At 47.4% G+C, this 25,691-nt stretch overlaps 1 protein-coding gene across 2 annotated transcripts in view; it reads left to right on the top strand.

Moving 5' to 3' along the window:
- Window positions 1-1,198: 1,198 nt before the first annotated feature.
- The window catches only part of NIPA1 (NIPA magnesium transporter 1), a 359,202-nt gene continuing 334,709 nt past the window's right edge, over window positions 1,199-25,691 (top strand). The window contains exon 1 of one of the 2 annotated variants that reach the window (XM_069636609.1): window positions 1,199-1,407. In XM_069636609.1, the coding sequence (XP_069492710.1) occupies window positions 1,284-1,407 (124 nt within the window). In that variant the 5' untranslated portion in view covers window positions 1,199-1,283. The remainder of the gene's footprint in view (window positions 1,408-25,691) is intronic. The other variant, XM_069636608.1, reaches the window with a different exon arrangement.

The following is a 25,691-nucleotide window of genomic DNA, read 5'->3' on the forward strand; positions in this document are numbered from 1 at the left end:
TAACAAGTGTGCGCATTTGAAAGGGCAGCTTTTTGCAGTTTGGGACGGCTTCCAGTCCTCTAAAGTAGCATTCATGTTGAGCGATAAGAGATGGGTGTGAAGGAGGGTGGGGGGCTTTTGCCTCTGAATGCCACCATACTGTCGATTATAGGTGGCGAAATCAGCTCTTGTTCAATACACTTAATTTGAGTCACGCAATTACCCCTTGCTCCTTTTTGAACTCATTCATTTCCATGATGTCATGGACAAAAAATGTTTTTGGGGGAACTTCACATTTTCTTCACATAACGCATAATTACAAGCTGGGGCTGTGTTTCTTTAAGATTCCAAATTAAGTCGCATAACCAAGAGGAGACTGATTCGTCTTGCATTACTTTGCATTCAGTTACTTGGATACTGTCATCTGGAAGAATATAAGGCTGCAATCACACTCCTTTTGCTTAATGCATTACATCAAGGATTTACTACATGTTTGAGCTTGGACTCTGAAGCTTACCGGCCCATGAACACCCCCTTTTGACCCTAGAACTCTTCCTGCGAGTAACTTGTTTTTTTTATAACAGCACCTCGATGCCCTTGGGTTTAGTGCACTTTATAGATGGATAAATATATAAATAATTGTCGGACTAATTTTTAATATATTTTTTATCAACCAGAGCTGAAAAGTTACGTGGTTATTTAAGGGTCTACACGGGACTGAAATCCCGGATTCTCTACTTACCTAAAGTGTGTGAACTTGAGCAAATCATTTTTACTTACTACCGTATCTGCCAAAATGACGTTCATAGAGGTGATTCAGAATATAGAACCCGTTTTTCAATCACAGTTTAACAGACTATAAACCTAAAACGTCTTTGGTGGCAAATCAGGGCTAAACACGCCGATTTAATGCCAAAAGCAGTTACCGTAACCCCCAACCCCCCAATCCAAAGGTCGGCGCCCATGGTCGAGCCCTCATGAGTTTGTAAACTAACAAGTCTGTCTTTCACATATCATAAAAGTGAAATGGAAAACGCAAGGTGGGCACCAACAGGGAGTTTCCCAACAGCACACGATTGCCAGTCCTACCCTCACTTACTGTATATAGGAGGAGGAGGTTTCAGAAAGGAGCATAATGGCGGCCAATCAGCGCTCAGTGGGAGGAGTGTGGCAGAGCAGCTTGTGCTGATGCTGGCGCCCGGCCTCTTTAGGGCGGGCACTAGGGGTCAGGCTCTGTGTCACCGTTTTACCCGGCTACTTTCTCTGACTCTGACGCTGGCGATCGGACCGGCTGTGCAATTATCATGGAGGAGATTGGGGAACCACCCTTGTCTACCCTGGGGGTGAGCCTGGCCGTGGCCTCAAGTCTGGTTAATGGGGCCACCTTCGTAGTACAGAAGCGAGGGATGCTGAGGGCCCGCCTGCGAGGTAGGCAGAGCACCCGCCCCCCTCAGACCTTTAACACAGAAACCTGCAGCACGGCACTTCCGCATGGCTAAGAGTACATCCACTACTTGTTTGAGAGACATGTAGACCGGGTGACAATAGCAAGGTGCCTATCCACCCTTCTAGGAACAAGAGGATCGACATACCCACTTTTAGTCCTGGCAAAAGTTATTGCATGGACGTATGAGAGGAATACTGTAAATATCTGCACATCTGATGTAATCACAAGGTAGCAAAGACAGAACGCAAGACAAAGCGACCTGTTTGGCGTGGCAAGGAAAGGGCTGGAATAAGTATTACGTAAATCAAGGAGTTTGAGGGACCCATTTTGGGGAATGGATGGGCCTGGGGTTATTTTAGTGTGGAAGTCGTAGCAAATATTGCCCATGATGACTGTGTGAAGAGTGAGGTCTTGCTTTGCGGTGGTGCTGGGAAATGGCCATGCATGGCAATATTTTCCATTCCCTTCGTGAGACTAATGCAGTCCTGGTCTTAACAATTGCATTAAGGGCCTGACCGTAGTACTGGATGCCTCATTTTAAACCCTGGACCACAATTCCCAGAATGCAACCTTAAACCCATGACTGGATTATCGCCACCTGAATGGAATGGATAATGTTGGCATATATGAAATGGGCGTCCAGTCCACCGTCTCGCAACGTCTGCTGACCATCCACTTCAGACTGAATTGAAAGTATCCATTTGAGCCTTATTAGGAGGTAGGCCTAATTGCCTGAGGTAATTCTGCCCAGTCAGTTTACTGTTATTTGCTAACTCCTGTGGTAGTAGATTTATTGACTAATAACTGCATGTAACTCCTCCTGATTCCTAGCTGTAGTTACCATCGTTAGGGTTTTCTGTGACAATTCCTCTATTGTGCTGGGAAGGTATACCTCCAGCCACGTGTTAGAGGTATTTCCCCCTATTTCCTTTTGACCTTGTAATTTGGTGGATTGGTAGAAAAGGTGGTAATTCGGTTAGTAGCAAGACCAAAGGGATCGTTCTCAGTACTGTGGAGTGACTAAAGCGCCTACTCAGCCCGGCACTGTTTGTAAACCAGCAGTGATCCATTCATTAGGGTTGCAGGTGAGCGCGGCACTCCAGGTGAGTCTGGGCATGGGCTGCCTCCATTTTGGCCAGCAGTGGCCCCGGCAAGCCCACGCCATGCCCCGAAGCGTCCCTCTCCTGCGGCTCCCCTTCCCTCCCTCCTCCCGCCTCCCTGCCCACCTCCTCACCCCTATTGGTGCAAGTAACACACTTAGCTGGAATTCTCAACTTAGCCTGCGCCGCATCTAGATAGAAATGTGAATGTTAGCACGTACCACACTTGGGCAACACCCGGATGGAATCATGATCACTAGTCTCCTCACATATAGACAGAATTTCGAATTAACAAGCACCACACACTCAGATGGAATAATAAATGATAGCAAGCATCACACCTAGAAATAACTGCAAGGACAGAAAGGACAACTAACCAATCCACTAACAATTTCACCCATCTGCATACACAGCTCAAACTCTAACCAAACACAACCACAAGCCTAAAACGCAGCAATCCGCACAAACTTCACTACACCGCAACAACAAAACAAACCGCACATAGGCTTGCACAACAGCACACGACTACCGATCGTAAAACACCCCAAGCCCAGCCAACTGACCCACCGGGCTGAGGCTGCCAACAGCAAATCACTGCTCTCTTGCACTTTTCCAACCTATTCCCACTAACTCGACCCCCACCCCATCCCTCTTTCAGAGCCGCCAGAGCGCCAGGGGACCACTCCAGTGGTGACAGTGCGCGGTACAAATGTCCTTTAACATTAAAGAGACACAACCTGAATACTGTCCAGCCTTTGCCATTTACAGTAGTGCAGGCTGTGCTCTCTAGTAGGGATGTAAGCTGGCACAGAAGCAATACAAATACAGACTTAGTAATAAAAGGAGGCACTCTGGGTCTTGGAGACATGAGCAAACAGGCAAGAAATTCAGCAGCAATGTCAAATTTAAAAGCAACAACTTTAAAAGGTAGAAGGTGGGACCTTAAATGTCACTATAGGATGCCCGAGGGACATAATAACTTCAAATACCTTTAATCCCTTCTTGGGGGGAGGAGGGGAAGCATTGAGCCAGTTTTCTAGCCGCTTTTCTGCATGCTCGGCAATATCGAGATGAGCCAAGTCTTCCCTAGGAGTCGAGTGGGTGGTTAAAATGATGCATTCCCATGGGTCGAGACTGGTCTGGACCATGGCTTCCAGTGGTTTGAGTTGTAGATGGGTCGTGACAGTTGTTCCCTTTGAATCGAGTTGGCGGTTGAGACAGTTTAGGTTGAGCCTATAAGCTTCATTGGGTCGAGATGGTTCAAAGCGGGTAAAAGCAGAGCAACATGCTTGGAGTGCCAAAGGCAGCACCGCAGGTCCTGTGGCTGCTTAAAGTGAGTTGAGCACGGTATCGTTATTTTGGAAAAAAAAAGTGTCTTGCGGCAGTAGACCGGGCCTTGGGCTGTTTTTTGGCTTCTCAGCTGCTGGGAGAACCCGCTGATAGTCTTTTGATCTGCACTTCCACACTAGGAAGATTGTAAGATTGCGCCTGTAGGGTGTCCTTCACCTCCAGTGAGCAGGATTTTGCTTCCATATTTCGGCAGAAGATGGGCCATGGTCCATAACACTCACCCAAAATGTTCCTCTGGGATGGTTGGGGTAGAGAGCTTGCTTCTTTCTTAGAAACCTGGGTCTTCACCTCAATGACAGGGGACTTGGCGTGGACTGCACTCCTGACCAGGTTGTAGGTGAATCCTCAGCAGCCCAGAGATGAATCATTTAGGATAAGGGTTTCCCCACCTTCCGCTTCACACTCCTTAATGTTAAACTCTTCCAAAACAGAGGTGCTCTTCTTCCCTGCCAAATACTCGTTCATCTCCTCCCCTGCCTATCCAGCCCCCACCTGACAGTTACCTTACTACTCTTCAGCCAGAAACCTCAGCTTCATCTATGACTCTTCTCACACCGTCTACTTTCATCAGCTTGCCTCATGTCCTGAACATTAGGAAAATCAAGCACCTTTCAACACCGCCAAGCATCTCTTAACCACTCTTGTCTTCTCTAAACTGGACTACTGTGCCAGCATGCTCTTTGGTCTCCACAGCTATGTTTTCAGTCTTCTGAACAAGATAATTAACTTCGCTATCAGCACTTTCTTTGAGCCCACTCACTTAATATCTGCTTCCTCTTACCATCACCAGGCTGGATGGCCGATGATGTAAAACAAGGTCACATTTAAATTTCTTCTCTTGGTTCGCAAATGTATCCATGGAAAAGCACCAGCCTGTCCATCCTCCTCTATCCAACTCTACAATCCTTCTCGTAATCTCTGTTTTGCCTCCTAGCCTACAACTTTGTTGCACCTCGCCCTCCCCGTGCTTCCTCTTGCTTGTGCTCTTTCTCTCTTTTGCTCCACTTGCATGGAACTCTCTTCCCCATGACATCTGAGAAACAGCCCACACTGAATTTGTCCAAAGCCAAATTTGAAAGCCTACTTCCTCACCTCCGAGTTATTCTCTTAATCTACCTCTCATCTTCCTCCACGCTAATATTTTCACCTCGCCTCTAATTTGCTTCTGTCCCTCACTTTTTCTGCCTCCACTCTAACGCTTCCTCCATTATGGTCATATCCCTAACCTAGATGGCCGTACCACCTGCCCGCACTTAAAAATGTCCAATGTTGATTGAAGTTGATTGAAGTCCACCCATGTACTGTCACCTGTCACTTTTCAATTTATTCCCTAGCACAACCTGGTCAGAATGTCACTCGAATTTAGCCAATTGTAAGAAGCTCACTGGTTCCCATCAAATATGATTTCTTTGCTACATTCTTTTGGCAATTCGAAGAGCATTGTTCTTCCATGTATATAAATAAGCCTTTTATAGGCAAAATCCCACAGCAGATCGGATTATTGAAAGCCTTCTGTAAATGGCCAATTCATGCTGTTGTAACAAGAGTCATTTGCCTTCGGATGTCACACCCAGAGTTCTCTGTCTGCAAGAAGTGGGGAGGGGCACAGAAAGTGTGGAAGCACCAGGAAATGCCAAAACAGAGGAACCATTGTCCCTCTGGAAAGTCCTCTCTTGGGCTACTTTAACTCCGTCCTTTCCTCTGCCTGCTTGCATGAAACGCTCCCGTAATCGTCAACCATGTGGGAGCTGTCCATTGTACTGCCAGGGCCTCCCCTGAAGCACTAACCCGCCTAGAAGATTTCCTGTTCCCTGGAGAATGTGACAAGGCTCTTTGGGGATCTAAAAGAGGGTGTCCTGGGCTAAACTCAAATGGTTGCTTTGGGTGAAACTCAGCTCAGACAACTAAATACACATGAGGCCCTGCCAGGAATGAGTTACTGTCAAACATGCTGAAATGACACCAAATGTTTTTGGCCTTAATGATTGTGTAGGCCCAGAGTCCCCATGCTAAACCAGATAGGGCTATTTTCTTTTACATATTAATCTATCACCAGACTCTGGGCCCACACAACCATATAATTTAGTTCAGGGATGCCCAAGGGTAAAGGGAAACCCCTCTCTGTTGAAACTTGGTTCCACCAGGTTGTTTGCTGCAAAGCACATGTTATAAAAACTTGGCATGTTGCCAAACGATGTGGCAGGTGCAGTTTTTTCTTTTTTAGTAGACCGTTCCAGCAGAGAGACACGTGTGCATTTATGTTTTTCAGCATTATTTTTAAATACAGAGCGCTGTCTGAAAGTCAGACTGTTCAGCAGATCTAACTTTCACAGCAGAATACATAACTGGAGTTATAAAAAATTGGCAGAGTCCCCATATCAGATGAAATCTGTTACAATCACCTACTTCTTTTTTGTGTGTTGACGTCATAAATGTTTTCTTGTGTCTAATTCCTTGTTTTTCTTTTCGGTTGCTGATGTACAAACTAGTTATTAATCATTATTGAAAGCAAAGTTGTATAAAAATACACCAACCATTTAAGTTTTAATGGAAACATTGTCCCCTTTTTTCTGGCATAGAAAAATAGCAAAAAGATTGTAGTGCAACTGTGACATTAATTCAGGTGTGTCAAACTCAGTCCGACACTGGGCCACATTGGACTCAAATGCACCTGTAGTGGGTCGCACCACTGGATCTATGAATAGCACAATAATACACTGTGAGGGATACGACCATCTGCACGGCGGGTGTGCACTCGCCTGGGCTTTTTTGATATTTTTTAAAGAAATTGATGTTAACGTTAAAGGTATTTGTATCGTGCACCGTCGCCACTGGAGTGTTACCCAGGCGCTCTGGCGGTTCTGTAATGGAGGGTGTGAAAAGAGGGGGGGTAATGGTGGGGCTAGTAGGGTGCAGTAGGAATAGGAAAGTGAGAGATGTGATGTCCTGTTGGCGGCTTCAGTTCGGTTTGCACCGTTCGCTGAGCTTAGATGCGGTTCCGGGTTGGTGCAACTTCCCATGTGCAGTTGGTCTGGGGTATGTGTTAGTCTTTTGTTGCAGTTTGGTGAAGTGCATGCGGATTGTGTGCAGTGATGTGGTTGTGTGAGTTTCTGTATGGGAAGTGTATGCGGAAGGTTGTTTTAGAGTTGGTTTAGCAGGTTTTCCTTACCTCTTTGTCTTTGCGTTTCTGTGCCCAGCATCTGTGAATGCCTTCTGTGCTTGGTATTGTAGTTTGTCTGCCTAGTTGGCAGGCATGTTTAGGAATGGCAGTTTTCCTCTGTTACTCTAGTGGTATGTCTACCTGGCTGATGCGGGCGTGTTCCCTGCCCTGGGTTGGCGATGTTTGGGTTAGGGGGTTCTGGTCACTCCCTGGCCGTTCCTTGGGGAGTTATTACCTACTTGAGTTTCCTCTGTGGGCAAGGTGTATCTGGACATGGGTTGTTGCGGTGTTCCCCCGGCCCCCCACCCTCAGATTAGGGGAGATTAAATCAGGGTCATGGGCTAAACCTTAAGATTCTTTCCGTTGGGTGCATATTTCCTAGTCGTTTGCTTCTGGTTCTGGGGCAAAGAGCGAGGTTTTGAGTAGTTTCCTGAATTACAAATGACCCTTTGCATTGCATATATGTTTTGTTAGTTCATTCCATGTTATTGCTGCTAGGTGAGAGAATGATCCTCTGAATGTTCTTTTATTGTATGGTTTTGGTTCTAAGCTAATGTCCTTGCTTGATCTAAGTTGTCTTGTCGGATAGCAGATGGTTATTTTCTCCGTTAGGAACTCTGCTCCCTGGCCATGGATTGTTCAGTGCATAATGCACATTGTTTTGAACTTTATTAGTTGTTTTGAACTTTATTCACTGTTTTATTGGTAGCCAGTGTAGCAATGTCAGTGCTGGGTTAATGTTTTCTCTTCGTGGTAGTTTGAGCAGGAGTCTGGCCACCGTGTTTGGATGCGCTTAAGTTTCTTTAATAGTCGTGCCGGCATTCCTATGTATAGACTGTTGGCGTAGTCTATTCTGGACATGACGAGCGTGGTGATGGGGAGTGTTTTGGGGTGAAAGATAGGAATGGTAGGATCCTTTTTACCACCTGTAGGAGGAAGAAACATTTCTTGATTATGGTGTTTACTTGTGGTTTGAAAGTTAGCTCATTGTCCATCAAGACTCCCAGGTTTTTTACTATTGTTGATGGAGTCGGTGCTGTTCCTAGTTCCGTTGGCCATGGGATTTAGTGATTGTTTTCCCCACTCTTGGATATTATCATTATTTCTGTTTTGCCTGGGTTGAGTTTGAGGTTGTTAGTGTTTATCCAGCTGTAGAGTTCTTGTAGGCAGTCTTCCAGCGTTGTCTTTCCTTCCTGTGTATCTCGTATTTTGTAGACTATCTGTGTGTCGTCGGACTAGTTGTAGCATGTGAGGCTGTGTTTTTTAATGAGCTTGATTAGTGGAGCCACGTATATTTTGAAGAGCAATGGGGATAGGGAGTATCCTTGTAGTACTCCACAGGTGGATTCTCTTGGAGTTGAACACAGCCTCACATGCTACAACTAGTCCGACGACACACAGATAGTCTCTGTTCTGTTTGTTAGGAAGGATTTAATCTAAAGTAGGGCTTCAAATGCTGCAGAGAGATCCAGAAGTATTAGAGCTGTGCCTTTGTCTGAGTCTGCATTAGCCTTTAGATCGTCCCAGATTGAGAGCAGTGCCGCTTCCGTTCCTCTCATTGGTCTGAAGCCTACTTGTGCTTGATCCAGCAGTAGGTGTACTTCTATGAATTCTTGTGTTATTCTATAGACGTATGTTTCGCTTGGTACGGGATGTTTGAGATGGGCCTATAGTTGGAGAGGTCCTCCACGTTTCCCGCTGTGTCCTTGACGACCGGCTTGATGTATGCCGATTTGAATGATCTTGGTACTTTCCCTGTTGGAAGTGATTGGTTGAAAAGGTTTCTGTAGTATTCCATAGGTGTTCCTTGTTTGAGCATTGATTTGTGTATATCTGGGGGGCAGGGATCCATGGTGGATCCAGCTTTGTTGCTGTTGCTTACCAGCTTGATGAAAGTCTCTGCTGATATTTGCGGGAGACTTCAGAGTTTGTTCTGGCGATCCTCGGGTGGCTGGGTAGGTTGAATGTTGTTGTTGCTTGGTTTGCTTTGTATGATCTGTTGGATGTTGCTGATTTTGTTTTAAGTGGTCTGCAAGGGCATTGCATAATTTCAGTGAAGGTGTTGGTGTGTTGTTACAGCCAGGGGGGTTTCTCATTTCATTTATGATTTGAAACAGTTCCTTTTGGGTGCTGGTGACTTTGGTAATTCTGTTGTCGTAGTATTTCCTTTTGGCCTTATGAATTCCCTTTTTGTATGAGTGGATTTGTTGTTGGAATTTTAATTTCTTCACCAGATCATTTATTTTTTCCCCTTCAGTCTAGTTCAAGATTCCTGTTTTTTCTTTTCATGCTGCTAAGTAGCGAGGTAAACCGTTTTTCTTTTGCACGATGGGGTGAATAGTTGTTCCTTGGAGATCTTGTCTATTGTTCTGGTGATCCATTTGTCTAGTAGTTTTGTTTTCTGTTTTTCTGTCAAGGTCTGCTTCATCCAGATGATGTGAGATCAACCTCGGAAAATGTGTAGTGAGGTGTACTCTGGGTGGACACAGCCTACAGGCAGATTCCCGCTGTCATGTTCAGCTGGAAGGTGACAACCATTGGTACATCAAAGCATCTCAGGAAGGGGGAAGGCAACCCATTTCTTCTGCCATGACCAGCCTAATTAAATATCAAAGGCTACATGGATTAGCCCTGTCTATTGTCAAAGGTTCTGCTGGTGGCAGCGCATACTGGTGAGAGTTAATTGAAACAGGCCTGCGGGAGGCCTGATCGCAGAACTGACAAAAGGGGATTGGAAACCCCAACACCTCTTTGATATGCAATGTGTCAGCTTGAAGCTAGCTCCCACCCCTCTGCATGGTGGGCAGTGAATGTCAAGTCTGAGACAACTGTTTACAGTAGGCAACCCCTGCAAGGGCACCCCCTTTCAGAGGGAAGAAGTATGGGATTTGATGGCGACCAAAAGTCTGTTCTCGTCACAAACTTCAAGGGAGACCTGCGCTTTGATCAGGAGTCGCACAGAGCTCAATTAACCAGAGAGACCCTTTGATCCACAATAGACAAGAAGATGGATGGGACTCAGTAGTACGTGTTGTCACCCCTTTCCTGTTGCTATGCACTCTGGTTATGATGTCACGCATAACTGAAGATTGTTGGTGGGGACAAAGGTTTGGTTCATTATGGTAGGTTTAGCCTGCACTAATCACTGGGCCCATTTGGCTTTAAAAGAGGGTTGAGCCCTCTTTTGGCAGATCATCTGACGACTTCAAAAGGAGTAAGAAGACAGACTCATTTGGAACCTGGCTGAAGGTACAGTCAGCCCTACAGCTTCCGCCAGTGAGGGAAGGGCAAGATTTCCAGGAAGGAAGCAAGACCCCTCCCCTAAACATCTCCCAGGGAACAAAGGGAGATATCAACCTCAGTAGACCTGTCCAGCAGCTCCAGAACCGGTACCCAGCCAGCACACAGTGTGCCCTGGTAGGTTCTGCCAGCAAGCTTCCTGACCTTTGGCCCGTCCACCTTAAAGGAAGACGCGTACCCAGCGAAGAAGCTAGGAGGAGTGCCACAAGAAGCATCAACCAGTGTCCATCTTTAAAGGACATTTGTGAAGCAGTTGGGCCCTCAAACCGTTACCGGCTGCCCCACTGGCTGTTGTCACGCTGCAGTCACTAAAGCCGTCCGAGACGCCTTGACCAGCATTCCAGATCCACCAACCAGCACAGAGACAACGATTTTTGACCCAGAGCCTCTGTGTAGGCCAGCCTGCAGACATCCATCCAGCCTCACTTGCCGAACTGCCTGCCACCTGATACCCGCAGCTGTCTGCTGTCTGCAGTCTTGAACTCTGTCGCAGGAGCTGCCTGGCGTCCTGGAACAGACTCCACGCTGTCGAGCATCAAGATCATCTCAACCACCAGGTACATTGTGGTTCTGTCCCTCGGGTCGTTCTCCAAAGGCCCCTATTGACATTTACGACCCCTTGCTCCCTTGATGCTGAAACCAAATGACCTTGAACAGTTAAGACTGATTGATTGTTTTACTGACTATCCTCCTATCAGTATCCAGAGTGCATCCTTGACTGACTGAGGGGCGTTGCTACAGGGCTACGTGAGTGGATGCGATTCCGAGGGCTTCTGCGGATCCTCAATGATCCTGGAAAACAGCTGAGACCACAGAAAGTGGCATTGTACAGAATTGCATATACAAGTGCAGGAAGTAGCGAGGAGCGGAATGTTCACTATTTGGACCTGAAACGGTGCACGGACTGGGAGATGCGTGCTGGGGGAAAGTTACAGCGTCAGATCCTTGAGTAAACAAGATGGCGACCACACAGTGACAAAGGACAGCCCGGGGCAGCACCAGCACACGAGACGGGGAGCTTGTACATAACAGAGGTCGGATCAGACATAGGCTGGAAAAACTCACAAGTGCAAGAGGCTCCGTGAGGGAAACCTCTGTGCCGGTATTGAGAAGAGGTGCGAAGATAACCCGGCAACATCTGCAGATCCAGCAATAGCAGTGGATCGTTGCGCGGAGGACTTCCACAGTGGTATTCATTTGAACCGTAGTACCCGATAATATTGATGAGGCATCCCACGAGAACAATGGAGAAGTAACAGTGGCAGAGTGAAATTCATGTTTTGTTGCTGCCAGCGCTCCGGCAAGTCCAGTGGACATTGGTCACACTGTTGCAGCATGAGGAACTGGTGCTTGGCAAACAAAGAAAGCGCTGAGGAAGGGACCGCGCTCTGCTACGAGAGTGGGGCAGGCACATAGTGAGGCTCCTTCGCGCTGGACACTTAGTTGCAGGAAGAAGGAACATGAGCTGGCGGTATGTGTACAAGGCTCCCGTGAACAGCATAACTGCACAAACAACATAAGCAGCAGATTTCTACACTGGCCGCTGACGTGGTAATAGTGCAGCGCAGATAGCGGCATCGAACAAATCTATTGATGACCGCAGCCGCAGGTGGGTGGCCACGCAACAAAGAAGGCAGGAGTGCGAGTGAATCCCTACATCAGTAAGCCTGGAAACACCCGATCAGACACAGAGAAGGCACCCGAACAATGGGGCAGATACTATGGCGAACATACAGGGTGGAAGGCAAAGCAACAGCAGCACATGGGACCAAAGCACATAAGTGGGCCGGGATATCCTCGTCCATGAAGGGAGAAGTGGGCTAACACACAACAAACAGGAGGAGCTGATATACTTCTGTGCCAGACTGGTCGGCATTGCTTGTACAGAAGCACCACCCCGCGGGGACTACAATGGGGGGGGGGGGAAGAAGAGGTCACGTGGTGAGGAAATACCAACCCTAATACGACTGCAGCAACAGGAAGGGACATAATTTTGCACACGTGGCAGTCACCCAAACTGTGGAGGGTTTATCACGCAGCAGACGCGTTGTGAAGCAGTGTGAAGGCTGCGGGTGAGCCTGTAACCACATGTGGGCCGAGTCATCTGGGCTCATGGAACATGAAAAGGCTGACTACGTAGAGGTCATAATGCTGGGTGCAGGTGGGACACAAACTGACACAAGGAAAGTCAGGACAACGAGTGGGGCAACGTGACGACCGCAGGAAAGGAGGTGCAGACGACATCGGGAGCAGCGGGCCGGCATTATTTAAATACTGTACACTTAGACCGGCTTTAGGGCTATGGGGGATCTCACGACAGCCAGCGCATAGCATATTGTGGTGCAGCAGCACAGCGCCCCAGGGGGCAAGCAGTGTAAGAAGAGGGCAGAAATCCACAGAGTCCCCAGAGCCGGAAAACATAACGGCACTTGGATAAAGTGGAGGGCAGGTCAATGGAGGATTGACTGGCTGGGGAAAGGGCCTCACGTAGGGGGCTCAGAGGAGGCGGGCACGCATAAGTGGCACAAAAGGTGCATAGCACTGAAGGAGGCTGCTGGAAGAGGGAGAGGACCATGAGGAGTAAAAGCACTGCACATAAGGTGGATCCTAAGACAGTCCGACTGCGGAAGCTTGCATGATCATTGAGAGTGCACCTGACTCGAGAGGTGGCTAAAGTAACCACAAACAATATAATAGAGCTATGCTTAGGGCTGGCTGAGTACAGGAAGGGGCCTCCGAGGACTAAGCACGACATTGAGCGCTGTGTGGGTACACCAGAGAAAGGGCTGACCAACCAGCATAATACGGCAGATGAGGCACAGCACTAGTGCAAGGTGGATTGAAGTGGGAGCCACTAGGAAGAGGAACATAGCAATGGCATCCAAGTCTAATAAAAACAAGAGGAAGCAATCCTCTATCAACATATTTGCTAAACCTGCACAAACAACAGACAGTGCAAAGACACCAGCACGGGACAAGTTGAGGAAGCACCTGGTCAGAGAGGTCGACAGATGCTTGAAGCGGCCCTGGAATTTAAGATAGACACAGTCAGGATCGATGTGAACCTCTTGCGACAGGATGTTAGGGCACTGTCAGCACGTACAGGAGTGTTGGAAAAGGAGGTGCAGGCGAACAAAAGTAGTTGCCACAAGAGCTACCAAGAAGTCGCCATACTGAAGCAGCAAGTACAGAACCTCGAGAGCAGAACAGAGGAAGCGGAAGGACGCGAAACGAAGGAACAATGTAGGAATTGTCGGGTTGCCAGAGTGGGAGGAAGGCCCAAACCCAACAGACTTTATTGAAACCATGCTGCTGCAGAAAATAGGAGCTGAGACACTTACCCAGGGATTCACAGTCGAGAGGGCGCACAGGGCCCTAACAAGAAAACCGCCTCTGTGAGCCCCACCTCGACCGATAATAGCCAAGATCCTAAATTATAAAGACAGGGAGAGGATCCTGGAACACTTTCGCAAAGGAGGCACAACCAGTCGAGCATAAGCGCATACCCGGATTACACCTTCCAGGTGCAAAAACAAAGGATGACTTGCGTGGCAGTCAAAAGGAGATTAAGAACAGCCAATCTCAAATACATGTTGCTGTATTCGGCGAGACTGAAGGTCCTATACAAAGACCGAGCTATCTTCTTCGAGACTCCAGAAGATGCGGGCAAGTGGATGGAGACACTGAATATACCAACGGATAAGGACGATGAGTAGGGATGCGGGAGCGATAAGTGAACCTGCGGTTTAATGACAAATATCTAACTGCATGATGGCCAGTACAGAATGATCCGATATCATCATGCAGTCTATAGGTCACAGCAATGGACATTACAAATAGCTAAATGCAGGAACCACTGGTGCCACACCGACAAGAGTGGCGTCAAGGAATCGCACCATACACCGGTTAGTTTAGATAGTCAGGATACTACTAGTTCGGTATCCTCCTGCTGCGCTCCGAACACCAGCATTAGTGCAGGGTTAGGAGTGAGATGCAGGGATGCCTGAGCTCCGAGACAGGAGCTGGGCAAACGTTGGGAATAGTTGGGGTAGTGGGTGGGAAGGGAGTTGGGTAAGTTAGGTGGGAATTGTCCTACAAGTATGCATGGAGACTGCATGAGGGAAAAGACGAGGTAGGCAGGAGAGTGGCAACTGCTAGAGGAAATGGGTGAACTTAAGATAGCAACCTGGAATGTTAGATGCTTGAATAGTTACATTAAGAGGAACCGGGTAATGGCATACTTCAAATGGCAGAACATAGACATAGCTCTCCTGCAGGAGACACATTTTACTAAGTATAGACAAGATACCCGGGCAAGGAAATGGGAAGGGGTGACCCTGGGGTCAACATACTCGGCATATGCCAGAGGGGTCCTAATATGGGTTGCACCAACAGTCCCATTCAAGGTCCTCCAGACCTATCCGGATGTAGATGGCAGGATGATAGTATTACGAGGGATGGTGGAAAATAAGGAAATATGCGTGATAAACACATACGCCCCAAATCAGGACACAGCGGCCTACTTTAGATCCTTATATCCCAAGATAGTCCCGCACAGGGATTGCGTGCTGATAAGGGGTGGAGATTTTAACTGCACGCTCGACCCAGCATTGGATAGATCGGATGGCAAATTCGCTCACCCAGCCCCCTCGGCCAAAGCTTTGAAGATGCTGTTAAAGGCATTTAAGTTGGCGGATGCATGGAGAACAAGGTACCCGCAGGACACAGTATACTCTCACTACACCGCTCCCAATAACCTCCATAATAGGTTGAATTATGTTTTTGTTGGAGAAGAAACGATAGGGGAGGTGGTAGGGGCGGAATACAAAACGAGGGTACTCTGGGACCATGCTCCAGTGTTCATCACGTGGCAGGCCTTGCAACGCCAGCCCCCCCCTCCACCTCTCCCCGAGCCAGGATTCCGACGTGGAGACTTGGGGTGAAAGCACTTGGGGACACAGGGTTTCGGGAGCATCTGTGGGAAGAAGTTAAGGAATATTTTGTGCATAATACTGCTAGTGTCGAATCTGCAAGAATACTGTGGGAGGCCTTTAAAGTTGTGGTGAGAGGAGCAGCTATAGCGAAGTCGAAAGGGATACAAGATGTTATTTTACGAGATTTACAGGAAGCAGAAGGCAGACTGGAGGCCATACACAGCCAGGAAATGGGTCCCTATAAGAGGCGCAGGAGGTGGCCAGTCTACAACAGGAGTGCTGGACACACTGGACCAGACTGGGTAAATTGAGCTACAGGAAATATTTGGAGAGACAACATGCAGAAGGGGACAAACTGGGGCGATTGGTAGCCTGGCTTTACAAGAGCAAGAGTATAGGTGAGACAATTAGAGCAATTGTGGGAGCAAACGGAGAGTTGCGGAAGACGAAAGAAGGGGTAAATTAATGTTTTTACTATTTATTATAAGCAGTTGTATGAAGAAACTTCAGAGTGCGATATGGTAGAGATACAAGAGGCATTGTCAGAGATTAATCTCCCCAAACTAAACGTAGAGGAAAGGGAAAGGTTGGAAATCCCTATCACCATAGAAGAATTGGCGAATGTAATAAAAGACCTACCGACAGGCAAAGCCCCAGGGGCGGACAGGCTTCCTAGTGAATTTTTTAAAGCGTATAGGGCGGACATTCTGGCTTCACTGTTAGCAATGCTGAACGAAGCGCTGGACACGGGCAAGCTGCCGGGTCCCTGCAAGTCTCGATTATCATTCCCCTACTCAAACCAAATAAGCCAGATACAGACTGTGGATCCTATAGGCCCCCTTTGGTACTGAACCAAGATGGGAAGATCCTAACAGCAGTTATGGCACACAGACTTAAATCGGTCATAGCAAAGCTAATACATCCGGACCAGACTGGATACGTCCCACATAGAAATATCACTAATAACTTGCAGAGATTGCATCATATAATAGATTACACCTGAGGAGAACCACAGCAACTCGCAGTGGCGTCACTAGATGCAGTCAAGGCGTTTGACTCTGTCAGAAGGCCCCGACTGCTAACGGTGCTGGAAAGGTTCGGTATCGGATCCACATACATTAAATGGGTGCGATTGTTGTACAATGAACCAATAGCGAGGGTCAAAACCGGCACGATCATCTCGGAACAGTGGCAGTTACGTAAGGGCACGAGACAGGCATGCCCGTGGTCCCCAATGCTTTTTATTTTAGTGCTAGAACCGCTAGCTGTGTACTTAGGGGAGGAATACGGAGAGGCCGGTACAGGCACTCGGGGAGGGAGGCACTTTATCTCATTGTACACAGATGATATGCTCCTATACTTGCAACACCCCGAGACAAATTTGCTGTATATCCTAGATGTGATGGAGCGATATGCAGCCCGGTCAGGCATAACAATCAACCCTCAGAAGTCTAGTTTGTTCCCGCTTGGGGGATATGTGGGGACGTCCGTACGTAGGCTACCGGTGCTGCCAATTAAATGGGAAATAGATACATTTAGGTATCTGGGGGTTGACGTTTATCACAATCCCAAGACAGAGCACGCAATGAACACGGATATGGCGATGAACAGAATTGAAAACTCCATATCCTTCTGGGCCAGATTACCGTTGTCCATGATGAGGAGGGCGGTATTGTTGAAGATGGTGGTGTTACCGAGACTCCATCACTATTTTGCAAACGTCCCATACGCAGTACCAAAAATGTTTTCCACAAAACTGCACGGCATATGCAGGAGCTTCTTGTGGCATAAATCCCGGTGCAGCGTGACATTATGGAGGCTCCAAAATCCGCATGAATTAGGGGGAATTAAAGTGCCCAATTTTGAAGAGTACTTTGTCGCTAGCCAGTTGCAATATGTGGCCAAATGGCTGTCGGATGAACAGATGCCCGAATCACAATTATTACAAGCAGGGAGTACCCCGTGCTTCCTGAATGAAGTGAAATGGATATCTAACCCTCACGAGACACGCTCGTCCTCGCTGTTGCGATTGGGGGCGTAATGAGGTGCAGAGTCTGTCAATTGTTAGGGAACACTAAACCGTATTTCCTGCAGATTCTGCTGATGGCGCTAGTGGGGAAGGATGAACAATTGAGGCTGAACATGAGAAAGTACTGGGAAGCCAAGTGGGTGGCGACGGTGGGAGACGTGTTGGAAGAAGGGATGCCTAAGGAGTTTGAGAAACTCATAGAAGAGACTGGGGTGCACCAGGGGCAACATCTCACGTTTTTCCTGTCTGCTGAGGAACCTTAGACAGAGGCTGAGGCGCCACTGCAAGTAGACGATACAGTAGAGCCATTTTACGATGTGTCTCAAGGGGGACACAAAATATCACGGATATATGAGCTGCTGATGGCCAAGATGGGAAAAGAGCTAGGGCAGACGAGGCAGAATTGGGAGGTAGATCTACAAGAACCAATGTCAGTTGCAATGTGGACTAGAGTGCTGGAGTATCACAAAAAGGTGTCCAGAAATGTGTGGCTCCAACAGATTAAATTATACATTATTCACAGAGCATATTTGACCCCGAACAGAATAGCCAAGTTTAATCAAGCAGCAACACAATTGTGCCGAAGTACGGTGAGGGTAATGCAGATCTGGTACATATGCTCTGGGCCTGTACAGAGATTGGCAGATTCTGGGGCGAGGTGGCCCAAGTATTAGCAAAGGCTGAGATTACTCTGGATATTGGGTCCCCATTAGCTTGCTTTTTAGGGGGCTCCCCAAGAGAGCTAGACATGTGAGTAAGCTTATGGATCTGGCATATATATTAGCGAAATGCAGGATAATGATGGAATGGAAAGCACACACGAGGCCAGGGGTGGAAGGACCTGTTAAAATGGGCAAACGCAGAGACAGTAATATGGCAAGAAGCAGTGGGTAGGGACACAGAACAAGTAGAAGGTGGGGTGGATATGTGGAGGCAGCTGATAGCGCACTTAGCCGCTTCAGTAGAGGGTAAGGTAGACGAGTAGACTATTCCAGTACAAGCAGAAAAAGATACTAAGGAAATGAAGGAGAACAGACAAGGAAGCAGGAAGTACTAATTGGTGTGAAGTAGGCTGGGATAGGGTAGGCAGGAATTGGTGGGGGTAGGGCGGTTTAACCGAGGATCACGATTCAAAGTGTAACATAATGTATACATTAATGCAAGTCTGTAAGTTGTTATGCAAAACAATAAAAATTGTAAATAAAAAAAAGAAAACCTTGACTGGCCAGTCCCTTTTATCATTGGGTAATTGTATTTTCACTGTATTGCAACTAACCAACAATCCACAACCTTGCAGAGATAAGCCTGCCATTACATCCACGTTACCAAAATTGAACAAGGAAGTTTATAGTTTACTTGTGTTTCCAATCTGTCGGGATCCCTTCTGGTGTACTAGAGGTGTGGGGCTGATTTATGGTTTAGAAACAGATATTAATCGCCAGAACACTTGTGCCCCGGAAGTTGATTTGTCACATACACACTGGCCACTGGTGTATTTTAAGCACTGCATAGTGTAAGGAAGGCATGGTATCAACCGTAAAACAGACACAAGAGACCACAGTTCAAGGGTGTTCATTGAACTTTCTCAGGGGTGTGATAAACACCTATTTAAACCTAAATCTACAGATGGGAGCAAGCTACAACCATCAAATAATAATAATGCAGTCCTAGTGGAGTCTTGTCAAAATAAAAGGGCCTATGCTAAAAAAAACTATTGCCAATCCTTGCAGCTAATTTACAAATAATATGGGGTAATGTTTATGCAAAACAAGTGTTCGCAAAATGATATATCAGGATGTTCGAGCCGTTGGCCTCCCTACTGCACGTTTTCAGCATGGGGCAAAGGGGTTCACTCGAGCCAAGCACACACTCTGGCTTCTTCGACACGAGGATACAGTTCTGTTTTCAGCACCAGGGTCTTCTGTGCCAAAGTCTCTTTTCTCATCAAAGTCTCTTGATTAGGAGATCCCTATGTACAAATATTAAGATACACAGTTCTTTTCTTCTCATATGTATTAAACTTGGGTGCTTCACCCGCGAACCCCTCAGCTGGGCTTAGATCCCTGTTATTTTACGATCGTTACTGCGGAATCCCCTCTTCCGGGCTCAGATACTACTTTTTTACAAAGTTCAAAGACTATTTCGTTCACCCCGGATCCCCCTTTTCCAATTAGTCTCCCTCAGCCGGGTTCGGAACAATTGTAGTTCATCTTGGTTTATCAAAGACCTTCGAATGTGGACAGGATTTAACTTGACCCGTTGCGGGACGACTTTGATACAAAACCTCTGTTTCACAATACAGTTGCCATTCAGTTGGATACTTAACAGAGACCTTTGAATGAGCACCCACGTGGCACCGGATCACTCTGTACACGGTATCTTACTTGGCCTCTCAAAAGTACATTCACCCCTTTGGTTTCCAATTATATTCGTGTCATTCATCACATGCATTTCACACACTGCCCTCTTTGGTTTTCTTCATGCAATGTTGCCGCTTGCAACCTTGGTTCAAACACAAGCTAGTTTGGTATCGGTCTCTCCGACTCACCAGCTGTGCTGTCTTTACTGGTGCTGCTTTGTTGTAGGAGCCAAGGCGGCAATTGCTTCTCCCTGCCTGGGTTATCGATACAGGAGTGCTCCAGATACCTTCAACGCACAGTGTAGGTTTTTTCAGCTTTAGTTCTCGGTCTTGTGCTTCTTACTTTCCAAGGTTCGTGAAAGTAACAGTCTTTAAAGGTCAAGGGCACTTCCCTCCTTACAACCCTCTCTGGTCTCGCCATCTTTCTTCTTGTATTAAACTGCCATCTTGGAATTGCTGTTTCCTCTTGTGCTTTTCCTCGCTCAGAGTGTGCTTTCGTGCGCCGCCTTTTATCCGTTTGGGGAAGTGTGATGGAAGTCAGGTGTGTGAAAATATCCGTAATTGCCTGACCATTGTGTTGGGACATGTCAGTTATACGGCTCTGGTGCTAGTCTGTTGTCGCTTATGGTGGGCTGTCCATGAGAAAGTGTTCGTGTCGGGAAAGGGAGGGCGTTGAGTTTCTAGGTATCCTACCTGGTAGGATGGGGAAAAGGTGTTACCGGGAAGGGGATACCGCATCTCACCCTCCAGTGTCCCACTTCCATTCCCCGAAGACCCCTCATCCAGTTGATCCTCCCGCACTGGTCCACCCCCAGGAACTGGATCCAAAAGCGATGGCTGTGTCCTGGCCACCTGGATGACAGATCCCCGGGGACTAACGAGTGAGACACCTTGAGGTTTCTCACAATAGGCACTGTTTTCATCTAGATTAGTGCAAGTGAGGTGAGCCAGCCTGAAACCATTGGGAGATTCAAGGGATAGTTTCCTCATGACAAACCTTTAAAAATAAGTCACTGATGCATATTGCAGCACACATATGCATATAAAGCCAATGGATTAAAACAAAAAACATGTCTGTAAGTATAATACTTCATATGCCTCAACCGTGTATAGGAGCATGCTCATCAGAAAATGATGCGCCCCATAGAAACAATTGATGCATGGTAGACCAATCTGTTTTTGTGTCAGTGCTTGGTGCAGTTGATTCTACCACATATGGGACTTTGGCCCTTAATACGAGTGTGCCAGTCCAGTAAAAATGCTGAAATAAATGCCGGTAACACCGGACCTGGCATTCTTACCAGAGCGGCACACTCCAGGTTTGCCGGTAGGGGCAGTGAACTACCGGCAGGCCTGACCTGCTGGGAGTTCAGGCTCCTACCGGCAAGGACTTGCCCCTTCACTGACACTGATGCTACTGGCACCAGTGATAGGTGCAAACCCATTCCATGGAGTCCTTTAGGACTCCATGGAATGGGAACTTACCGTCATTGCCGGCACCAGTAATATCCCAGTAACACTGGGATATCGTGTGCCGGTAACAGTAAGGCGAGTTTGCCGGTAAGAGTTACTGGCAAACTCATAATGAATGCCATTGTCTGCAGAAATTACACCATCTTATAATACTGAGCGGTTTGGAAGAGCTGTTTCTCAAACTGCAGTCTTCATTTCATTTTGTGGCCTAAGATTACAATTTGAGTTTTTTACACAAAGCCTGTCATGCATTTATTTTCATGTGTGTTCAAGCTTGTCTCCTGAAGGAGGTTTAATAGCGATTCTGTGTTCATCTTTGGTTCAAGCCTAGTTTCCTTGGGATCTGCGTAAAAAGGTTCGCACATTTCCCATGCGAACACGCATTCAAAACCCCTACATACCCACACCCACAACATACCCTCAACACACCCCCACCCACACCCCCAACATAAACAAACTCTACTTATCTTTTTTACACACTGAGTCCCTGGGGCGCCACTTCCCTTTCACTTCCGTGATCGGGAACCGGCGCTGCAGGGTCCTTTTTCTTTTTTTTTTCTCTTTTTCGGGAGCTGCAGGGTTGTCCCCCACAACCCCCGCTCACTATACCACACAGTATAGTGAGCGTGGTGTTGCGGGGGGCACCCCCGTATCCTTTTGTTCTTTTTTTTTTCAGGTGTGCTGCGGGGGTGTCCCCCCGCAACACCCCGCTCACTATACCACACAGTATAGTGAGTGGGGTGTTGCAGGGGACACCCCTGCAGTCTTTTTAAAAACATTGTTTATACTTACCTACAATGCTACCATCAAAGGTTCGAACGTTTGGTGTTCGAACCTTTGGTGGTAGCATTTTTCGGACTTTTTGTATGGTCGGCCTTTTTTTTTTTAACATTTTTTTTTCAGTCCGATCGTACAATTGCATTTCCTTGTAAGCTTCAGATAATTTTGTAACCCTTTTTTGTGTATCTTTAGCTCAGAATAATTGCCTCTGCTTTTTATTAATTGTGTCATATTATAGGGTGGGGTGACCGCAGTTACAAGTAAAAGAAAACCGCTGTTTAATGTGACTGTTAACCTCCATTGTATTCTCTTTTTTTAAAGGTCCAACTTTTTAGTCTGTTGTGCTCCTGCTTGATCTGCAGAGAACCAGCCACTGGTGAAAGCACCTTTCTGCCACGGTAAAGAAACTGAAGCCACTGCAGCAGGGTTGGGGCATATTTGCCCTCCCTTCTCTCTCTGCATTGTGCTTTGTGTGGAAGGCCAGAGGGAAGGTGCTCCAGTGTCCTGTTCCGGCCTGTGAGCTCTTGGAGCACTTAGCTCGGTCTCTGTGATGATATCCCTACTCGATATCCAGTCGTTGTGTACAGTTCGTAGCTTAAAATATAAGTGTCTTTTATACAGTTCTTGCTGTCCCCCTGCCTGGAGAACAAACAACATTTGCTCTTGCTTTATCTCACTCGTTGTTTACCACTGGCTAAATTCCTTCTGAATAAATTTAGCCTTTACCAGTGGTAAACATACCTCAAGGATTATTTTTCCATGAATTCTCTTTCTACCACGTCTTGTGGCACTGGTCTCCTCCCCCCAAAGTTCTGTTGTATCTGTTACTCCTCAAATCAAGCACTTTAATGCATTTTTTTTGGCTAACCCAGCCTGGATACAAATAACGCATACTCCTTTGACTCCCTGGTCCACAAGGCTTATTTCCATATAAATCTCTTACTTTCTGATACTGAACACAGCTTCCCCAGCCTTCATAGATAGGGTTCATAGTTCTTTCACTCTTTTTACATGGGGCCACTTGCCCGGTCCATGCTTTCAGACTTTCGCTCTCACAGTGATCTCTCCAGCCTTGATAGACGATATTAGCAACACTCTCATTACTGATTACCTGGGTCACATGCTTGTTTTGATTTCACAGAGTTTTGCACCAGGAATGGTTCCGGCTTTCTCTGACACCAAAGCTTGTCACCTGTGCTGGTGTTATCACTGCAGGAGTGTTCGCCTGCCCGTTCATGCTCGTTCTACTTGGACTGAAAATCGCTGTGTGGACCTCAGAGCTTCGGGCTCCTGGTTTGTTTCTGGTTTCAGTATCGGTTGCTGGGCGCCTGGCCCACTTCTGAGTGTTAGTGGTCGTGCCACCAGAAAAGACCGTTTGTTTTCAGAATAGGCTCCTTTCTTGTTTGGAGCCTTCTGCTTGCTCAGCGTACCCGCTAAGAAACCTCCAGTTAGTGGGCCTCACTGTCGCTACGCCACCACTGGCTGCGTGCTTGTGCGTAGCTCTGCCCCCTCCAGGATAGCTTTCCAGAGGCTCGCCTCTGCATACCTGTTTTGTGTCTGTTTGGCCCTAAGGGGAAAACACTAACACTTACGTCTCCCAAGGCCCTTCTCGCAAAAGATAAGTAATTGGACTCAGACTAGCAGAAGAAACACACATGCATCATATAAGGTTATAAAATGGCTCATTATAGTCTCTTTTATTTATACCAAATGACTATATAAAAAAAACACCAATACACACAGATATACAAATATATATATAGATTAGAATATAGGTAACTTCAACGTTAAGAAGGCAGAAGAAAACTTCATCTTGGCCACCAGCAACACGGCTTAGTCCCTCAGCAGGTGTAGGCAAAGAGATTACTGCATCTAACGGGGTCTGAAGCGAGACTGCAACACCCGGGGTTCAACATCCAACTAACCTTCTCCGTGATGCCCTCTCCTTTATGGGGGCATCCCCCACCCTTCCCAATTGCGCTCTGCTCTCGGCCGAAAGGCAGATCACAAGTCAAAGAGATAGAGGGTGGAAAAATCCAGTTGGAAGTGGAAAAACCCAGCACCCCTCTCTCTTGCATGTATTCCTAGACCCCTTGTCATGCACCTGCAGTGCGCTCCGACTCCCCTTCTGTATTCGTCCTTCAATGGACAATACAGTAACTATTCTCCGCAGTTAGTCCGCTCGCATAATATTTTCGTGACCTTGCTATGTTTTCCCTGCTACTGGCTTATTCTGTGAGGCCCACGGAAATGCAGACTTTATTACTGCAATGGGAGACGAGTGTTCAAAATGGCTGTGCATCGACACCATGTTATTCTAGCTCGCGTTTTTCACACTAGCATTGCAATACCATGGATTCTCCTCCCTGTGTAGGAGTCGCGTACGGCTTCCCCAGTCTCTCTCAATTCACAGTTCTTATTCTCTGCATGTACGTCATCACAATCAAAAAGGTGTCACCTTCTTTGTTTACAGCAGCTCTCAGATAACAGTCAGCATTACCTGTAGCCAGTAGGGAGGAAGGGTTGCTGGTACTTGATTTTCTTCCTTTATGACATTCTAAATAAAACAGTAAGCATTACCTGAAGCCAATAAGATGGAAGGAGGATGGTTAGTAGTTGTATTAACCGTCTGAGAACACCCAGTTCTTTTCAGATGCTGTATGCGGACAAAGTAGCCCTTTCAGGGAGGCGCTCTTTCATCTGGGAGTCCTCGTCCCAGAGGGGAGTCCGTTACAGTGAACGCCCACTTGCTCAGTCCCCTATGTAGGGTCTTGTGGAGCAGCATCACCTCCCTAGCCTCACCGGGGGTGGCTCCCCACTGGGGAGAAGGAACAAAGTGTCCAGATTCGTCACAGGTCACTCTCGCTAGTTTATTTCCACAAACCGGTCACCTTTTTTATTTATTTATTTTATTTTTTAAAAATGTTATTTTAAATCAAGGCAGGTTGACAAGCATACATCATAAATGGTGCCAAAGACGTGTTAACCCATAACCCCCTCACCTCGGGCCCGTCCCCCCCTCGCTCCACTCCCCTGCCAGGCCTCCGCTCTCCGTGCTCTCCTCTCTGCGGCCCCACAGTTTATGTGTCCCCTTCGGGTTCCTCCTGGGCTCCCAGGGTCCATCGGGCATTGATAGGCTTATAAGTCAGGACGGGAAATCGCTGGTCATATAGTCCAGTACCGGGCCCCAAATGTTCTGGAACCGGTGAAGGACCCCGGCCTTTGCCGCTGTCACCTTTTCCGCTATCAGTATGTCCCATAGTTTTGTTCACCAATGAGCTAAGCAGGGGCCGTCCGGGGACTTCCAGTGGCGGGCCAGCACCGATTTCCCGGCTAAAAGGCATTGGGTCAGCAGTTTCGCCCTATTCCCGAAGCGTGGGTAGATCGCCGGGACTGGGACCCCCAGCAGAATGGGGCCTGGCTCCAGTGGAATCGTTGCCCCCCTGATCTGGGTAATTGTCCCCAGGCATTGTCTCCAGAATCGCTGGATTTTCGGGCACGCCCACCACATGTGGAAAAAGGAGCCTGGGTGGCCACATCCTCTCCAGCAGGAGGGGTCCACCCTGGGATTCATGGGATGGAGCCTAAGAGGGGGGTAGTACCACCTCAGCATGATCTTATATGCACATTCCCTATTGGTGACACAGGAGGACGAGGAGTGTGCTCGGGTCCAAATGTCTACCCATGTTTGGTCTTCTATCGGGTGCCCCAGGTCGGCCTCCCACTGGGCCATGCAGCGGGTTCTCTCAACCAGTAAATCGCCCAAAAAGCATCTATAAA

The sequence above is a fragment of the Ambystoma mexicanum genome, chromosome 7p (assembly GCF_040938575.1).
Source record: "Ambystoma mexicanum isolate Mex_15411 chromosome 7p, UKY_AmexF1_1, whole genome shotgun sequence".
In the NCBI taxonomy this organism is placed as follows: Eukaryota; Metazoa; Chordata; class Amphibia; order Caudata; family Ambystomatidae; genus Ambystoma; species Ambystoma mexicanum.